Source organism: Elephantulus edwardii, unplaced genomic scaffold (genome assembly GCF_000299155.1).
Source record: "Elephantulus edwardii isolate Elephantulus edwardi_28Jun2011 unplaced genomic scaffold, EleEdw1.0 scaffold00360, whole genome shotgun sequence".
In the NCBI taxonomy this organism is placed as follows: Eukaryota; Metazoa; Chordata; class Mammalia; order Macroscelidea; family Macroscelididae; genus Elephantulus; species Elephantulus edwardii.
Genome location: NW_006400110.1, coordinates 1383816 through 1400110, shown reverse-complemented (window position 1 = coordinate 1400110; position 16295 = coordinate 1383816). Strand labels below are relative to the sequence as shown.

General features: G+C 38.7%; 1 protein-coding gene across 1 annotated transcript in view; it reads left to right on the top strand.

Moving 5' to 3' along the window:
• Nucleotides 1-16295, top strand: part of RARS2 (arginyl-tRNA synthetase 2, mitochondrial) — a 172933-nt gene that overhangs the window by 2483 nt on the left and 154155 nt on the right. The window contains exon 2 of the mRNA XM_006902031.1: nucleotides 2285-2358. Coding sequence (XP_006902093.1) covers nucleotides 2285-2358 — 74 coding nt within the window. The remainder of the gene's footprint in view (nucleotides 1-2284; nucleotides 2359-16295) is intronic.

Sequence of the window (16295 nt, the reverse complement as noted above, 5' to 3'; positions counted from 1 at the left end):
TTTAGTATCTTGAATTCTTCCTTGTGCTTTGGCTTCTCTGCGCTCCAGTGCAATTTTCAGAGTCTCTTTTGACATCCATTTTGGTCTTCTCTTCCTCTTCTGTCTTTGCAATGACCTTTGCACTCTTCCTGGATGATACCATTGATATCCTCCCACAACTCCTCTGGTCTTCGCTCATTAGTGTTCAAGGCCTCAAACCTGTTCCTGAGATGGTTCTGAAATTCAGGTGGGATAGACTCAAAGTCGTATTTTGCTTGCTGTGGATTTGGTTTAATTTTCCTCAACTTCAGCTTGAACTTGCATATGAGTAGTTGGTGGTCTGTTCCACAGTCAGCTCCTGGCCTAGTTTTCACAGCTGATATTGAGCTTCTCAAGCAGTTCTTTCCGCAGATGTAATCAATCTGATTCCTATGCATAAAATCTGGTGAAATCCATGTATATAACCTGCATTTATGTCTCTCATATCTTTTTCTATAAAATGCTGGTCTGTCTGATACTTCTCTAAATTTAAACATTCAGATTAAGACAGACTAGGAAGAAGGATTGGCTATCCACTTCTGAAATAGCAGGCCTCTGAAAACCCTATGTACAACAGAGCACATGTAGATAACAGAAAGGGCAACTGATGTTGAGCTTGAGCTTTCATGTATGGAAATACAAAGGAAGAGGAACAGTTGTAAGCAGACACTAGTGATTGGGACATGGAATGTGAGAACCATGAATGTAGGAAAATTAGGTATTGTTAAGGAAGAAATGGAACACATAAATTTTGACATTCTAGGCATTGGCGAGATGAGATGGACTGGCATGGGGCATTTTGAGTCGGGTGATCATATGATATATTACTCTGGAGATGAAAAGTTGAGAAAAAAATGGGAGTTGCTTTCATAGTTGAAGAAGTCATTGCTAGATCCATCTTGAAGTACAATATTGTGACAGGATAATATCCATACGCATACGAGGAATTCCAGTGAATACCACTATCATTCAGATATATGCACCAACAACCAGAGCCAAGGAAGAGGATGTAGAAAATTTTTATCAACTTTTACAATCGGAGACCAATTGAACATGCATTCAAGATGTGATAATAATTGGTGACTGGAATGCAAAAGTTGGGAACAGAGAAGAAGATTCAGTAGTTGGAAAACATGGACTCGGTGACAGAAATGGAACTGGAGAGAGAATGATTGAATTTTGCACAATCAATGACTTATTCATAGCAAATACGTTTTTTTAAGAGACATAAACGCAGGTTATATACATGGATTTCACCTGATTGTATGCATAGGAATCAGATTGATTACATCTGTTATTTAGTTAGAATAAGCAAATTGCTGTCAAGTTTGCTGTAACTCATGGCAGCCTTCACCAAAACCAGTTGTGCCTTACTGCCAATTCCAATTCATAGCATCCCTCCAGGACTGAGTAGAACTGTCTCACAGGATTTGCAAAGCTGTAATCTTTTCAAGAGTAGCTTGCCACGTCTTTCTCCTGTGGAGGAGCTGGTGAGTTCAAACAAGACATTTTGGTTGGCAGCTTAACAGTTTAACTGCCACCAAACATTTTTATGTAAAGTAATATAGAAGATCTGGAATTATCTTTGCTTCTTACAGACTTTGAGCCGCCCTCTTGATTTCACATCTACAAATCTCTGCCCTCTTGATTTAGACTCCTGGCCACCTTCATATTTCTGAGGCTATAAATCTTCACAGGAAGTGACTTCTTGATCTTCCTGAGGAGCATGGTCCTCAGAGAGGGACATCATGCTTGGGAGGGTGGAGGGTCCGCGCAGGAGGGGAAGACCCTGTTTGAGATGGATTGATTCTATGATTGGGGTAATCGGGATGGGTGTGTCAGAGACAGTGTGATTGGCACACCATAGAGCAGGGTTTAGGGCTGTTGTACATAGGGTCGCTTTGAGTCGTAAGCTACTCTACGGCACGTAACAACAACAACCACAACCACAAGGTGGATGGTTTGATTCAACCACCTGCTCCAAGGAAGAAAGGAATAAAAGAAAGTTTTCTGTAAAGATTTACAGTTAGAAATCGGTGGTGGGTCTCCATGAATCTGAATCAATTTAGCAGCAGTGTTTTTGGGTTTGCTTTTATTTACAATTTATTTTGACTTGGCTCAAATTACAGCTGCACTTGAATATTTTTAAAGTTGGATTTCTTTGTTCTTTTTTAATTGAGTTAAAATAGTAATTCACTGATTTGTAGACGTAAACAACAGATTACCTAGCCTCTAACCCTGTTTTGTTCTGTTTGTTTGTTTTTAGCTTTCCAGGGTATTAGATCTTCCACCAGAAAACTTGATAAAGTCAATATCTGCAATTCCAGTTTCCAGGAAAGAGTTAAGTATTTGTAACAATCTAAACTGCTTTTGATAGGCAATACAAACTGAAACCTTGCTGTTCTTTTATTATATAATCATTGTTATGTTATCTTGAGTTGAAACTGACCCATAATTGACTCTCTACTGGGTTTTCAGAGTCAGTTAATCGAACAGTAGGAGATTGCCAGCCCACCTCCTGAATAACAGCTGGTGGATCTGAACCCTGTGCTTTCGGGATTTCGGGATTGTGCTTTTTACCATTAGGCCACCAGAGCTCCCTGTGTGAAGAACTGTTTATAGACTATAATCATATAAACTCTATAGTTAAAACTATTTATAGACTAGTTCTTGAAATTAATCATAGTCATTGCCGTTGAGTCCGAACCAACTTACAGCTAACTGTCCAGTAGTTTTTCAGAGGCTGTAAGTCAGGAGGACATTGCCTATCTTTCTGCCATGGAGCAGCTGATGAATTCAAACTGCCAGAGGAGTTTGGCCTCTGGATTAGCAGTACAACTCTTACAGCCTAGGCCACCAGAACTCCTGTAAAATTAGGATGTGACTCATTGTTTCAATTTTTTACTCCCAATGAATGAAATAATAAAATTTTTAAAATACGTATTTTAGGTACTCTGATAATGACATTTTACATTATTACTATTACTCTTATTATATTCAGTTTTTCAATGCTTCTTTATGATTATCTGTAATTATTATAATTTAAGAGAAATTAAGGTGAAGATTGGCATTTAACAACAAATAAATGACCTGGAAATTTTTTCTGAATTAAGATTACTGTTAAGATCTTAGATTGTTTAAACAGATCTTTCCAATTCTTTGATACTAATAAGCCTTTTTTTTTTTTTTAGGCTTTAGTTTTTTTCTTTTTTCAATTTCTGCTAGAGGACTCTCAATGATAGAGAGTCTATAGCTCAGGGTTACCTATGACCTCTGGTTGCTTCCTTGGATGCAGAGAAGTAGCTGTGTCTTTATGAGTTTAGTCATCTGAATTCATGTTTGCCATTTGAATTCATAACTTGAATATGTGGATAAAATAGCCTTATAGTTAATTTAGAGGACCTTTACACTTTAAGCTTAAAAATGATGTAATTTATAAATGTCATCACTACCACTTCATATACTTTATTGTACCCTTAATTTTGTCAGGGCATAAAGTATAGCACAAATAAAGTGAATAGAGAAGAGAAAGGCTAGATTTGATAGGGTGTGCCTGGCCTAGTAAAAATGGAACTTATAAAATCACTTGCTGGTACTTCTATATTAATTCCAGGAACAAAAGCAACCACTGACCTGGGAGGGACTCATAATTATAAGGTAACAGTCCAAACCAGTTGCCTTTTTTATAAGATCTTCAGAAGTCATTCTATATACTATATAAAGGAGAGTGTCTCAATTTTCATTTATTTTGTGTTTTAAAGGCTTTTAATTAGCTGAACTGCTTTCACCCATCTTTTCAATGAAATATTTTTTCCTTCCTGAACTTCTTTAGGATCTCTACCATAACAATCTAAAGTATGACACTTTGTCATGTAGAAAATTTTACAAGGGGATTACAAACTTTTCTGGGATAGATTCTAAAATTTCGATTATTCAGTTTTCTTAAAACAAAAAAATTTTCTGTTCTTTTACAGTGATAAACCCTAGTACTCATTGCGATACTGAAATCAAAGCTAACTATTCTGCATTTCCAATTTCCTTCTGAAATATTACATTGTAGGAGAATTATGAAATACTGTATTTGTTAATATGGGTTAATATATAAGTTAATTTGTTCAGGACTCCTAATTCAGTTTCATATTTATCATAGTAGAGTTTTTATGTAGTACTAATTTAGTCAACAATATAAATAACTTTGTTGTAATCTCATAATGTGTAAGTCTTTACACTATCACCACCATAGCCAACTTCTCACAAGTAGCAGAGAAGTAGCTCTTGATTTTTATCTTTATATTTTAAAGTTACAAGCAATATGAAAGTTTAGAGAGTAGTATAATTAACCCTTAAGTAAGTACCCATCAGACTTGCTTTCATGGTTCAGTGGTTAAGCACTTGACTACTAATCAGAACTTTGGTGATTCAAACTCACCATTTCCTCCAAAGGAGAAACATATGCCAGTGTGTTTCCATAAATATTTATAGCTTTGGAAACCCTCTGAGTCCCTTTTACTCTCTCCTGTAAGATCACTATGAGCCAGAATTAATCACCCACTTTTTGGAATTTAGAGATATATATTTGTTCCTATTCCCAAGAAGGGTGATCCAACTGTGGAAATTATCAAACAATATCATTGATCATCACATGCTAGCAAAATACTGCTGAAGATTATTAAAAAATGGCTGGAACAGTACATAGATAGGGAATTGCCAGAAGTTCAAACAGGATTTAGAAGAGGCCATGGGACCAGGGATATCATTGCTAATGTCAGATGGATCCTGGCTGAAAGTAAGGAACTCCAGAAGAATGTCTGTCTGTGCTTTATTGACTATGCAAAGACATTTGACTGTGTGGATCATGACAAGTTGTGACTGACATTGAGAAGAATGGGAATCCCAGAGCATTTGATTGTGAGCAAGAGGCTTTTGTGCGAATGGAGCAGGGGAGCACTGCATGGTTTGGAATTGGGAAGGGAGGTGCATCAGGGATGTATTTTGTCTCCATACCTGTTCAGTCTATATGCTGAGCAAATTATCCAAGAAGCTGGACTCTATGAAGAGGAGTCTGGCATCAGGATTGGAGGGAAGCTCATCAATAACCTGCGTTATACAGACGACACAACCTTGCTTGCTGAAAGTGAGGAGAATTTGAAGCACTTGTTGCAGAAGATCAAGGAATGCAGCCTTCAGTATGGATTGTATCTCAATAACAAGAAAACAAAGATTCCACTGGACCAGTAGGTAGAGTCATGGTGGATGGAGAGGAGATTGAAACTATCAACAGCTTCATCTTGCTTGGATCCACGATTATGCCCTTGGTACAAGCAGTCTGGAGATAAGGAGACTCAATAGGAAAATCTACAGGAGGGACTTTTCCAAATTATTGAGGTGTTGTTAAGTTAGTTTGAGGACTAAGGTACGTCTGATTCAGGCTATAGTCTTTCCACATACAGCTACATATCTGAGACTTGGACAATGAATAAGGATGACAGAAAGAGAATTGATGCCTTTGTGCTATGGTGTTAGAGCACTGAACATTCCATGGATGGCCAAGAAAAGAAATAGATAAGTCTTTAAGAGGGTGCACCCAGAGTGCTCTTTGGAAGTAAGAATGATGAGGCATCACCTAACATACTTTGGACATATTGCTGGGAGGTGCTATTCCTCAGAGAGGAACATATGATGTTGAAAAGGGTGGAGGGTCTGCAAAGGAGAGAAAAACCCTCAACCAGGTGGATTGACTTGGTGACTACTGCAGTGGGCTCTTATTTATCAGGAGTGTGAAAATGGTGCGGGACAGGACTGGTTTCAGATTGTTTGTTCATAGGGTCACTATGAGTTGTACTCTACTTGATGGCACTTAACAGCAATCACCCACCACCATCAATCAGTAATGGCCAGTTTTGTTTGACCTATACACCCATCCCTTCTCCCCCTCACATTGGATTCTTTTTGTGTGTGTGTGTGGGGGGGGGGGGTTTAATCTATTTTATTGGAGTAAAAGTTTACAAATCATACTTCTTTTTTAACAGATATTCATAGGCCTTATTTATGGTTGATTGTTACAGGTAACTTTTTACAGCATGTAAGCAAACTCTTACTGTATATTGCTTTCCTCTCAACCATCTTCACTAGTTATTTCCCCCTCCTCTTTTTTTCTCCCCCTCCTCATTTAATCTGTAGTTTATACCCTGTTCCTGATTGTTGATTAGAGTACATATAATGCCTGATCATATGTTCATTTCAGATTGACCTTCCCCTTTCATCTATTCCAACATAGCAATTAGCTATCCAGAGTATAGGAAACCTTGTGGGACAGTTCTACACTGTCCTATAGAATAGCTATAATTTAGAATCAACTCAATGGCAATAGTTTAGGTTTTTAAATATATATAAAAGTGCAGTAAATTCTAATTAAGAGGATTGATTCAGCTTGATCTATGTATTACGTACAATGTTGTTGATGTTATGTGCTGTCAAGTCATCTGCAGCTCATAGTGACCCTATGTACAACAACCCTAAACCCTGCTCTCTCCTGTGCCAATGTCTCTGATACACCTACCCCCATTACCCCAGTCACTGAATCTGTCCATCTCATTGAAGGTCTTTTGATTGTCCCTCCACTCTACCAAGGATGATGTTCCTCTCCAAGGACTAATCCCACCTTGCAACATGTCCAAAGTATGTCAGACGAAGTTCAGAATACTTGCTTCCAAGGAGCAGCCTGGCTTCACTCTCTCTAGGACTAACTTGTTTGTTTTCCTAGCAGTCCACGGTATATTCAGTACTCTTCTCCAGCGCCACAACTCAAAGACATCAATTCTACTTCTGTCATCCCTAGTCATTGTCCAGCTTTCTGATTCATAGCAAGTCATTGCAAAGACCAAGGCCTGTATCAGGCCCACTTTAATCTCCAGACTGACATCGTTGCTCTTCAGTACTTTGGAGAGGTCTCTGACAGCAGACTTTCCCAATGCATTTATAATGTATTAATATGTTTCAAGGTTAATATATGTTATTAAATATATATTGAGGTATTTTAAGCACATGCATATAAATGTGCATTATCACTGTGATCAAAAACAATTTTAGAAAGGATTGAGAAGGAAAGAAATCTACCTCAAAAGCAAATTGTTCTTTATATTGATCTGGGGAACTAGGGGAAGGTAAAGAAAAATGTCTAAAGAAGCTACTTATATGATCCAGGGAATTAGGATGGACACATTCACAGGAGCCAGCTTACATAATCTAAGGAATAAAGATAGAGAAGAAAAAAAAAGAAACCATTAATAAAGGAACCTGCTTATATCGGTTCCCACATTCTAGCTTTAATGTCCCTGTTGAATTATAAAAGAAGGTCGTGGGCCTCACCCCAGAGACGAGCGTGACTACAAGCATGTACTAGCAGCCCATCTTCAAGATTCTCCTGCATCTGGCTCCATTAAGAATTTTTGTATAAATTTAGAGGAGACAGGAGAGTTGTGGCATTCATATTAGGAACTGTAGTTGTTGCTGTGTGCCTTTGAGTCAGAACTGACCCAGAGGGGATCCTCCAGTGGGTTTTCAGAGGCAGTACATTGCAAAGGAGGAGATTGCTCATCCTCCTGAGGAGCAACTAGTGAATTCGAACCATTTGACTTTGGAGTTCTTATCACTAAGCTACTGTTACAGAATTTGTGGCAAAAAAACAGGGAAGGAGAATCCAAGGTAAAATTAAAATCATAAAGTGTCTTGCAATTTCTACTGCAAACTTACTAAAGCTATTAGAACATAAGCTTGAGACTATATAAATCCCAGAAAAGGACAAAGGATAATTCTTACCAGCACTAAATAAAACATGTTGTTGTTTTGTGCCCTGGAGTTGAGTATGACTCATAGCTATCCTTTGAACAGCCTACCTGAATCCTGCCCCATCCTGTGCCATCTTCATCATCTCTGACATACTTGTGTCCTTTACTGAAATCTGTGTGTCAGTCCATCTTGTTGGGGGTCTTCCTCTCCTTGGACCCTCCACGTTTCCAAATATGTTGGCCCTTTCCAAGGCTGCGCTTTTTTCAAGAAATACTTTTTTGTACTTTTGGCAACCCATGGATATTCAGTACTCTTCTCCAGCAGCACAATTCAAAGACACTAAGAATTCTTCTGTCCTGTTCTATAATAGTGGCATTATGCAGTATTTTTTTTTAGTACTTGTCTTTTTGTGACTAAGATATTTCGCTCAGCATAATGTCATCCATGGTCACCCATTTTGTATAATATTTCATGAGTTCTTTGTTTTTCAGTGCTGCATGGTTTATGGGAGATGGGGGAAAACTAAGAAAAGAAGAGATAAATAATGTACATGGCATTGAAACAGAACAATCAGAGAACTATAAAAGGAATATATAATTAGGTATTATTGACATGACAAGAGTCCAGAATAAGAGTTGCACAGTAAAGTGTTGGTGGTGTTAGGGGGACTGTATAACAATGAAGGAACTTTTTTCTAAAGAAAAAAGCTAACTAGGGCTGGGGAGGGGAGACAGGGAAGAAAATGTACAACAATGAATGAATGGAAATCCAAGTTTTTTTATAAACTTTCATTAAAATCTAAAAAATTCTTTTGTCATCCTTATTCAATGTCCAGCCTTCTGATGCATAGCAGATGATTGAGAATATCATGGCCTTAATCAGGTACACTTTAGTCTTCAAACTGACATCATCACTCTTCAGCATTTTGGAGAGGTCTCTGGCAGTAGACTTGTCCAATATATCTCCTGATTTCCTGACTGCTGGTATCAGTGGTGTTGATTGTTGATCCAAGCACAATGAAATTGTTGACACTGTTGATCTTTTCTCCATCGAGCATGATGTTAATGGTCAGGCCTGTCGTGAGTACCTTTGTTTTCTTGATGTTGAAATGTAATCCTATAAGAAGGTTTTCTTTTTTTTTTTTAATAAAATTTTTTTGTTTGCTTACATAGTTCGTATACATTGTTTTTCACACCGGATCTTCCCCATTTCATTTACCCACCCATCCCTTTATCCATCAAATTTTGTGACTCCTGCCCATCCTCAACCCTCTGCTCCTACCCTCTCCTCTCTTGGATCTTCATACATATGTTACTAATTATCTTCCTATTTCTACAATAATGGTCTTATATAGTACTTATCCTAATGGGACTGAGTTAGTTCACTTGGCATAATGCTCTCCAGTCCCTCCCAAGTTATGCAGTAATTTTTAAAAATCATTGCTTCTGCATAATGTATAGAATTCCATCCTGTGAATGTATCACAGTTTCTCAGTCCATTTGATTATGGTTTGACATTTCGGCTGTTAACATGTTCTTACTATGGTGAATGCTGCTATGAACTTGGTATATAATCTGTTTGTGCCTCAGTTCTCATTTTCTCCGGGTATATTCCAAATAGTGGAATATCTAGGTCATATAGAACTTCTGTGTTCAGCTTTTTGAGGAAGCACTAAACTGCCTTCTAGAGTGGTTCATGAAAATTCTTATCTCTTCACATCCTCTCCAACATTTATTACTTGCTGTCTTGTTAAACTTTGCCACAGCTACTGAAGCGAGATGGTATCTCATTGTGGTTTTGATTTGCATCTCTCCTATTGCTGATGGTTTTGACCATTTCTTCATGTGTCTGTTGGCCATCCGAATATCTTCCTCTGTGAAAAGTCTTTCCATGTTTTTCGCCCATTTTTTAACTGGGTTATCAGTCTCCTTGTGGAGGCCCTGTAGGATTCTGTAAACTTGATAGGAGACCCTTTTCTGAAATGGCATTTCCAAATGTTTTTTCCCAGTCAGTAGGATTTCTTTTCACTCTTTTGGAAAATATTTTGATGCACACTGGGATTTAATCTTTAGAAGGTCCCATTCATAATTTTATCTTCTCCAGATTATGCATTTCTGGCTTTATTTAGCAGTCTCTTCATACCATGGGCTAAGCCTTCTAATCTTGATCCGCATTTGTCTTTTATGAACTTTATGGTTTGGGGCTTTACTCCTAGATCTCTGATCCATCTTGACTTGAGTTTTGTGTATGGTAAGAGGTGTGCATCTTGCTTCAGCTTTCTGTAGGTAGTTAGTCTAGTTTAGTCAGCATCATTTGTTGAAGAGCTTACTGTTTCCCCATTTGATAGGTGGTGTTCCTTGTAGAATATCAATTGACCTTAGGTAGATGAATTTATTTCTAGGTTCTCGATCCTATTTCATTGACCTGTGTGCCTGTCATTTTACCAGTACCATGCTGATGCTATGTTGGTTATTACAGCTGTGTAATAGTTGTATGGTGTTGAAGGAGGAAGTTCAAGTTGCTCTGAAGAAATTGGCAAAAAACAAGGTTCCGGGAGTTGACAATTGATTTATTTCAACAAACAGATGCTGCCCTGAATGTGCTCACCAAGTTGTGCCAGGAAATCTGGAGGACAGCCAGCTGGCCAACTGACTGGAAGAGATCGATACTTGTTCCCATTCCAAAGAAAGATTACCCAACAGAGTGCGGAAATTATCGAACAATATCATTGATATCACAGGCAAGCAAGATTCTGCTGAAAATGATCCAAAAACATTTGGAACAATATGTCAACAAAGAACTGCCAGATGTACAGGCTGGATTTAGAAGAGGTCATGGTACTAGGGATATTATAGCTAATGTTAGATGGATCTTGGCAGAAAGCAGAGAATACCAGAAGAATGTCTTATCTGTGCTTCATTGATTATGCAAAGGCTTTTGATTGTGTGGATCACAACAAGCTATGGCTGACTCTGAGAAAAATGGAAATCCCAGAGCATTTAATTGTGCTAATGGAAAACCTATACTTGGACCAAGAGGCAGTCGTCAGTAGAGCAGGGAGACACTGTATGGTTCAAAATCAAGAAAGGGGTCCGTCAGGGATGTATTTTGTCTCCATACCTTTTCAATCTGTATGCAGAACAGATCATCCAAGATGCTGGGCTGTACGAGGAGGAATGTGGCATCAGGATTGGTGGAAGAATAATCACCAACCTGCATTATGCAGATGACACAACCCTGCTTTCTGAAACTGAGGACCAGAAGCACTTGCTGCAGAAGGTCAAGGACTGCAGTCTTCAATGTGGATTGAAGCTCAACATCAAGAAAACAAAGATTCTCACCACTGGGCCAATTGGCAGCATCAGAGTGGATGGTGAAGAGATTGAGATGGTTAACAGTTTTAGTTTACTTGGTTCCACAGTCAGCACTCTTGGTAACAGCAGCCAGGAAATCAGGAGACAAATTGCATTGGGAAGGTCAGCTGTGAGGGACCTCTCAAGAGTACTGAAGAGCAATGATGTCAGGCTGGAGACTAAGGTGCTCCTGATCCAGGCTATAGTCTCTGCAGTTATGTGCTATGCATCAGAGAGTTGGACAGTGAATAGGGATGATAGAGAATTGATGCATTTGAGCTGTGAGTGCTGGAGATGAGGGTTGAATATGCCATGGACTGCCAGGAGAACAAACATGTTTGTCCCGGAGAGGGTAAAGCCAGAGTGCTCCTTGGAGTCAAGGATTCTGAAGCTTCATCTGACATACTTTGGGCATGTTGCAAGGAGGGACTGGTCCTTGTGGAGGGACAATGCAGGCGAGGAAAATCTCCATGAGATTGATCTATTCTGTGAGTGGAGTGGTGGGAATGAGTGTGTTTGAGACGGCGATGTTGGCACAGGATAGACTGGCATTTCGGGCTGTTGTACATAGGGTCGCTATGAGTCTCAAGCGACTCAATGGCACATAACAACAATAGTTTGTGGGTTGTTTGTCTGTTTGGGAGCGGGGAGTTCCTTTCTTATTACTGGTTTGCTTACAAAGTTTGTATACATTGTGTCACACAGTATTCTTCATTCACATTGTGGTGCTTTTTTTTAAACATATTGTCTTTTTTTACTTGTCGTTTTCCCATTTGGGAATAGGGGTGCAGCCTTTCTGGCTGCTTCATACTGAACAGGGGCATTGCGAAGAAGGGTAAGGGGGGCCCACTTTAACACTTTACTGGTGGTCTTGAGTTTAATCTCCATCCCTTCTAGTTTAGTTAGAAAATATTTCCATGATGTTTTCTGCCCTCTGGACTGCAAGGTGTTTGCAAGGATGAGTCCAGTGGGAGTGGCTGACTGAACTTTCCTTCTCCATCCACGTTCACTTCCTTAGCTGGCGATTATATTTCCCTTTTGTCTCTGGGACTGTGCTCAGGGTTCAGGTTCTGAATGAAACTAAGTGTTCAGATTACCTATAAGAAAGGGAGCAAGCCTAGAGAGAACAAACTTGTGAGTTAGAAGCAGAAGAGCTTTGGAGATATTACTAACAGGTGTACTAGAGGAGGAAATAAAGGAAAGTGGCATAGATAAAGTTCCTAATGCACACCAGGCAACTCTCTGCCCATCCCCCAAGCTCTTCTGAGATCTGGACCTTGGACCTAACTGAAGACTACACTTCCAGCTCCAGTGCCACCATCATGTTCCCTTTCTCTTCGCTAGGTGGTCCAATTGTAACTTGAAGTAGGTATTAGGGGCTTCCAGAGTGATGAACAGATGCCTTCAAGAATGAAAAAGTAATAAAGACAGTAGAACAAGAACTCAAACCAAGGTTGTCTGAAGGTTGGCTGTGAAGCTGTGAGCTCTGCTATCTGCTCAGGTTGGCCATCTTCCCAAGTATGTCTTTGTAGTAGCTTTTAAGATCAGGGAGTGCGGCTTCTCCCACTTCATTATTTTTCAGAAGTGCTTTGCTTATTTTAGGTCTCTCTCCTCTCCAAATAAACTTGCTGATTATCTTTTCTCTTTGAAAAATTGGTTTTGTATTTGTATTGGGATTGTGTTAAATATGTTGATTACTTTTGGTGAGATTGTCATTTTTACTATATGTCTTTGACATAATGGTTTCTTTTAATAAGTACTGCTAGCTACTCACAGTCCAGGTAAAATGGGTTTGGATGTTTTGTTTTTTTAAAGTTCTCTTAAAATGAATTTTTTTCAAAAGAAAAGATGTAGAGCAAAATTGAAAAGGGAAAAAAAAGTAACAGCAAACTTTCTGTTCTTATAGAAACTAATAAAATACATAAGACTCTTAGTTACTCTTAGACACACTTCAGACCTGGAACTGAACCAATCCCTCAGGATCAACTTTCTGCCACTTTTATAGACAAGTGAGTAGTAACACCAAGGTGGAAGGCACTACTCAATATGGTCAACTAAAAGAGACCGAGAGGGCAGAATTTGCCAAAAAAGAAAGCTCAGATGGTAGGAACAGGCGAGAAGTGTAAATGGAATAAGGCATCCAGCAAGGCTGTAGGAAGAGTGCTGTTAGACTTAGGAGATTACAACCAACATCAAGAAAGTAAAGGTGTATCAAGTCCTACGTAGAAAACTAGCTTACTTTCTAAACTTTCACTCAGATGACAGTAAAAACTTCAAAAAATATTAAAAATTTAGGGTTTTATCCTGTCACAAAAACTAAAATGAACAAATTCAAACCTCGGGTTACTATAATCAAGGATGCTTAGGCAGAATATTAAATGATCCAGGAAGTATTAAAAGAAGATGGAAAGAATATACTGAGTCATTGTATGGAAAGGAATTGGCAGACACATTCAAGCTGCTTTGAAGGAAATAGCAAAAAATAAGGCCCCAGGAATAGATGGTATACCAATTGAAGTATTTCAGATAACAGATGTTGCACTGGATGTGCTCACCAAGTTGTGCCAAGAAATCTGGAGAACAACTTGGCCAACTGACTGGAAGAGATCTATATTTGTTCCCATTCCAAAGAAGGGTGACCCAACAAAGTGTGGAAATTATCGAACAGTATCATTGATTTCACGTTCAAGCAAGATTTTGCTTAAGATTAGACTAGAACAGCACATCAGCAGAAAACTGCCAGAAGTCCAGACTGGGTTTAGAAGGGTCGTGATACTAGGGATATTGTAGCTAATGTTAGATAGATCTTAGCTGAAAGCAGGGAACAGCAGAGGAATGTCTATCTGTGTTTCATTGACTGTGCAAAGGCGTTTGACTGTGTGAATCATAACTGTGGCTGACTCTGAGAAGAATGGGAATCCCAGAACATTTGCTGGTTCTAATGCGAAACCTATACTTGGACCAGGAGGCAGTCATCAGAACAGAGCAAGGGAACACTGCATGGTTCAGAATTGGGAAGGGTGTATGCCAGGGATGCATCCTATCTCCATACCTTGTCAACCTGTATGCAGAACAGATTATCCGGGAGGCTGGGCTCTATGAGGAGAAATGAGGGGTCAAGATTGGTGGAAGATCTGTCAACAATCTGCGTTATGCAGATGACACAACCCTGCTTGCTGAAACTGAGGAGGACCTGAAGTGCTTGCTGCAGTCAAAGACTACAGCCTTCAGTGTGGATTGAGGCTAAATGTCAAGAAGACAAAGATTCTCACCACTGGACCAATTGGCAGCATCAGGATGGATTGTGAAGAGATTGAGATTGTTAACCAACTTTAGTCGGCTTGGCTCCACAGTCAACACTCTTGGTACCAGTAGCCAGGAAATCAAGAAATGTATTGCAATGGCAAAGTTGGCTGTTAGGGACCTCTCCAAAGTAATGAAGAGCAATGGTGTCACTGTGAAGACTAATGTGCGTCTGATCCAGGCTATGGTCTTTGCAATCACTTGTTATGCATCAGAGAGTTGGACAATTACTAGGAAGGATAGGAGGAGAATTGATGCCCTTGAGCTGTGGTACTGGAAAAAAGTACTGAATGTATCATGGACTGCCAACAAAACACACAGATTGGTCCTGGAGAGAGTTAAGCCGGGCTGCTCCTTGGAGGTAAGGATTCTGGGGCTTGGTCTTACTTACTTTGGACATCTTGTACGGAGGGACAGGTCCTTGGAGAGGGACATCATGCTTGGGAGGGCAGAGGGACAGAGCAAGAGGGGAAGACACCCTCTAATGATTCAGTGACTGGGGTAATCGGGATGGTTGTGTCAGAAGCAGTGCAATTGGCACAGGATAGAGCAGGGTTTAGGGCTGTTGTACATAGGGTCACCATGAGTCACAAGCGATTTGATGGCACATAACAACAACAAAGGGAATTGAGACTATGGAAGAAGGAAAAGTTATTACAGTAAGACAGCTAATACAAGTTTATATATGTTTTTTTGTTTTCTTTTGAATATGTTTTGCAGTTTAAACCGGTAAAACAACTATAAAATGACTCTGTTAGATCCTTTTTCATTTGGCATCCTTTTTTCTGTCTCCTGTTAAAAATAACTAAACATGTTAGCATTCTTCTGATGCGCATTTGCTTTCATTTGAGACTTTACATAGGTCACCTAGGATTTACAGAACTTTCTTGTTGGTATGTGATCAAAAGCTTTTAAAAAAGGAAAACTGGAATAAAGGTAAAGTGTGACTGATCACCCTCACTTCCCTGAAGCATTTATTTCTTTGTTCTTTCTTACTGGCAAATAATTCTTCACATAATTTTCGAATTCATGTTTTAAATATTCTGGAAGGATGTTTATGTAATACTCTGCTCAAAAACTAACTAAAAATGGCTAAAAGACCTAATAGTTAAAACCAAAACCATGAAATTTATATAAAAACACTGTGAGACCTGACCTTCTATCAAATTAGAATAATAAACATTAACAGTAAATGTGTAAGTAGAAAAAGATAAAAGAGATAAATGAGACCTCAGTAGAAGTTAATAAAACCTATGTTTATCAGAAGACTTTTTATTAAAAGAATACATAGGCAGTCTACAAATATCCAAAGTATATACTTGCAATGAAATACCACACAGTAATAAAGAATAAATCTACAGAATCTATTACAGATATACTTAGAGTGTACTGTTAAATGAAATAAACATAAAAGGGCAGATATTACATGATCCTTTTCTTAAAAAAGCAACAGTAGGTAAATAAAGATTGACTAGTCTTAGTTTAAGATTTTCTTGGAAGATGTTTAATTTGTCAATCATTAATTTTTACATGTATAAAAAAATGAGATGACTGTTTTACCTATCTCACAGGCATAAAGTTACAATTAGGTACTAAAGGAACAATTTTATAAAATTATCAACTGTAACAGTTCTAAATAAATTAAAAAACCAAATCAAAACCACTCCTTTTGAGTTAATTCCAACTTACAGTGGCTTTTTAACTAAAGTTTCTAATGCTGCATGAATTAAATACAGCAAAATTGGGAAGGGTGTACGCCAGGGATGCATCCTGTCTCCATACCTTTTCAACATGTATGCAGAGCAGATTATCCGAGAGGCTGGGCTCTATGAG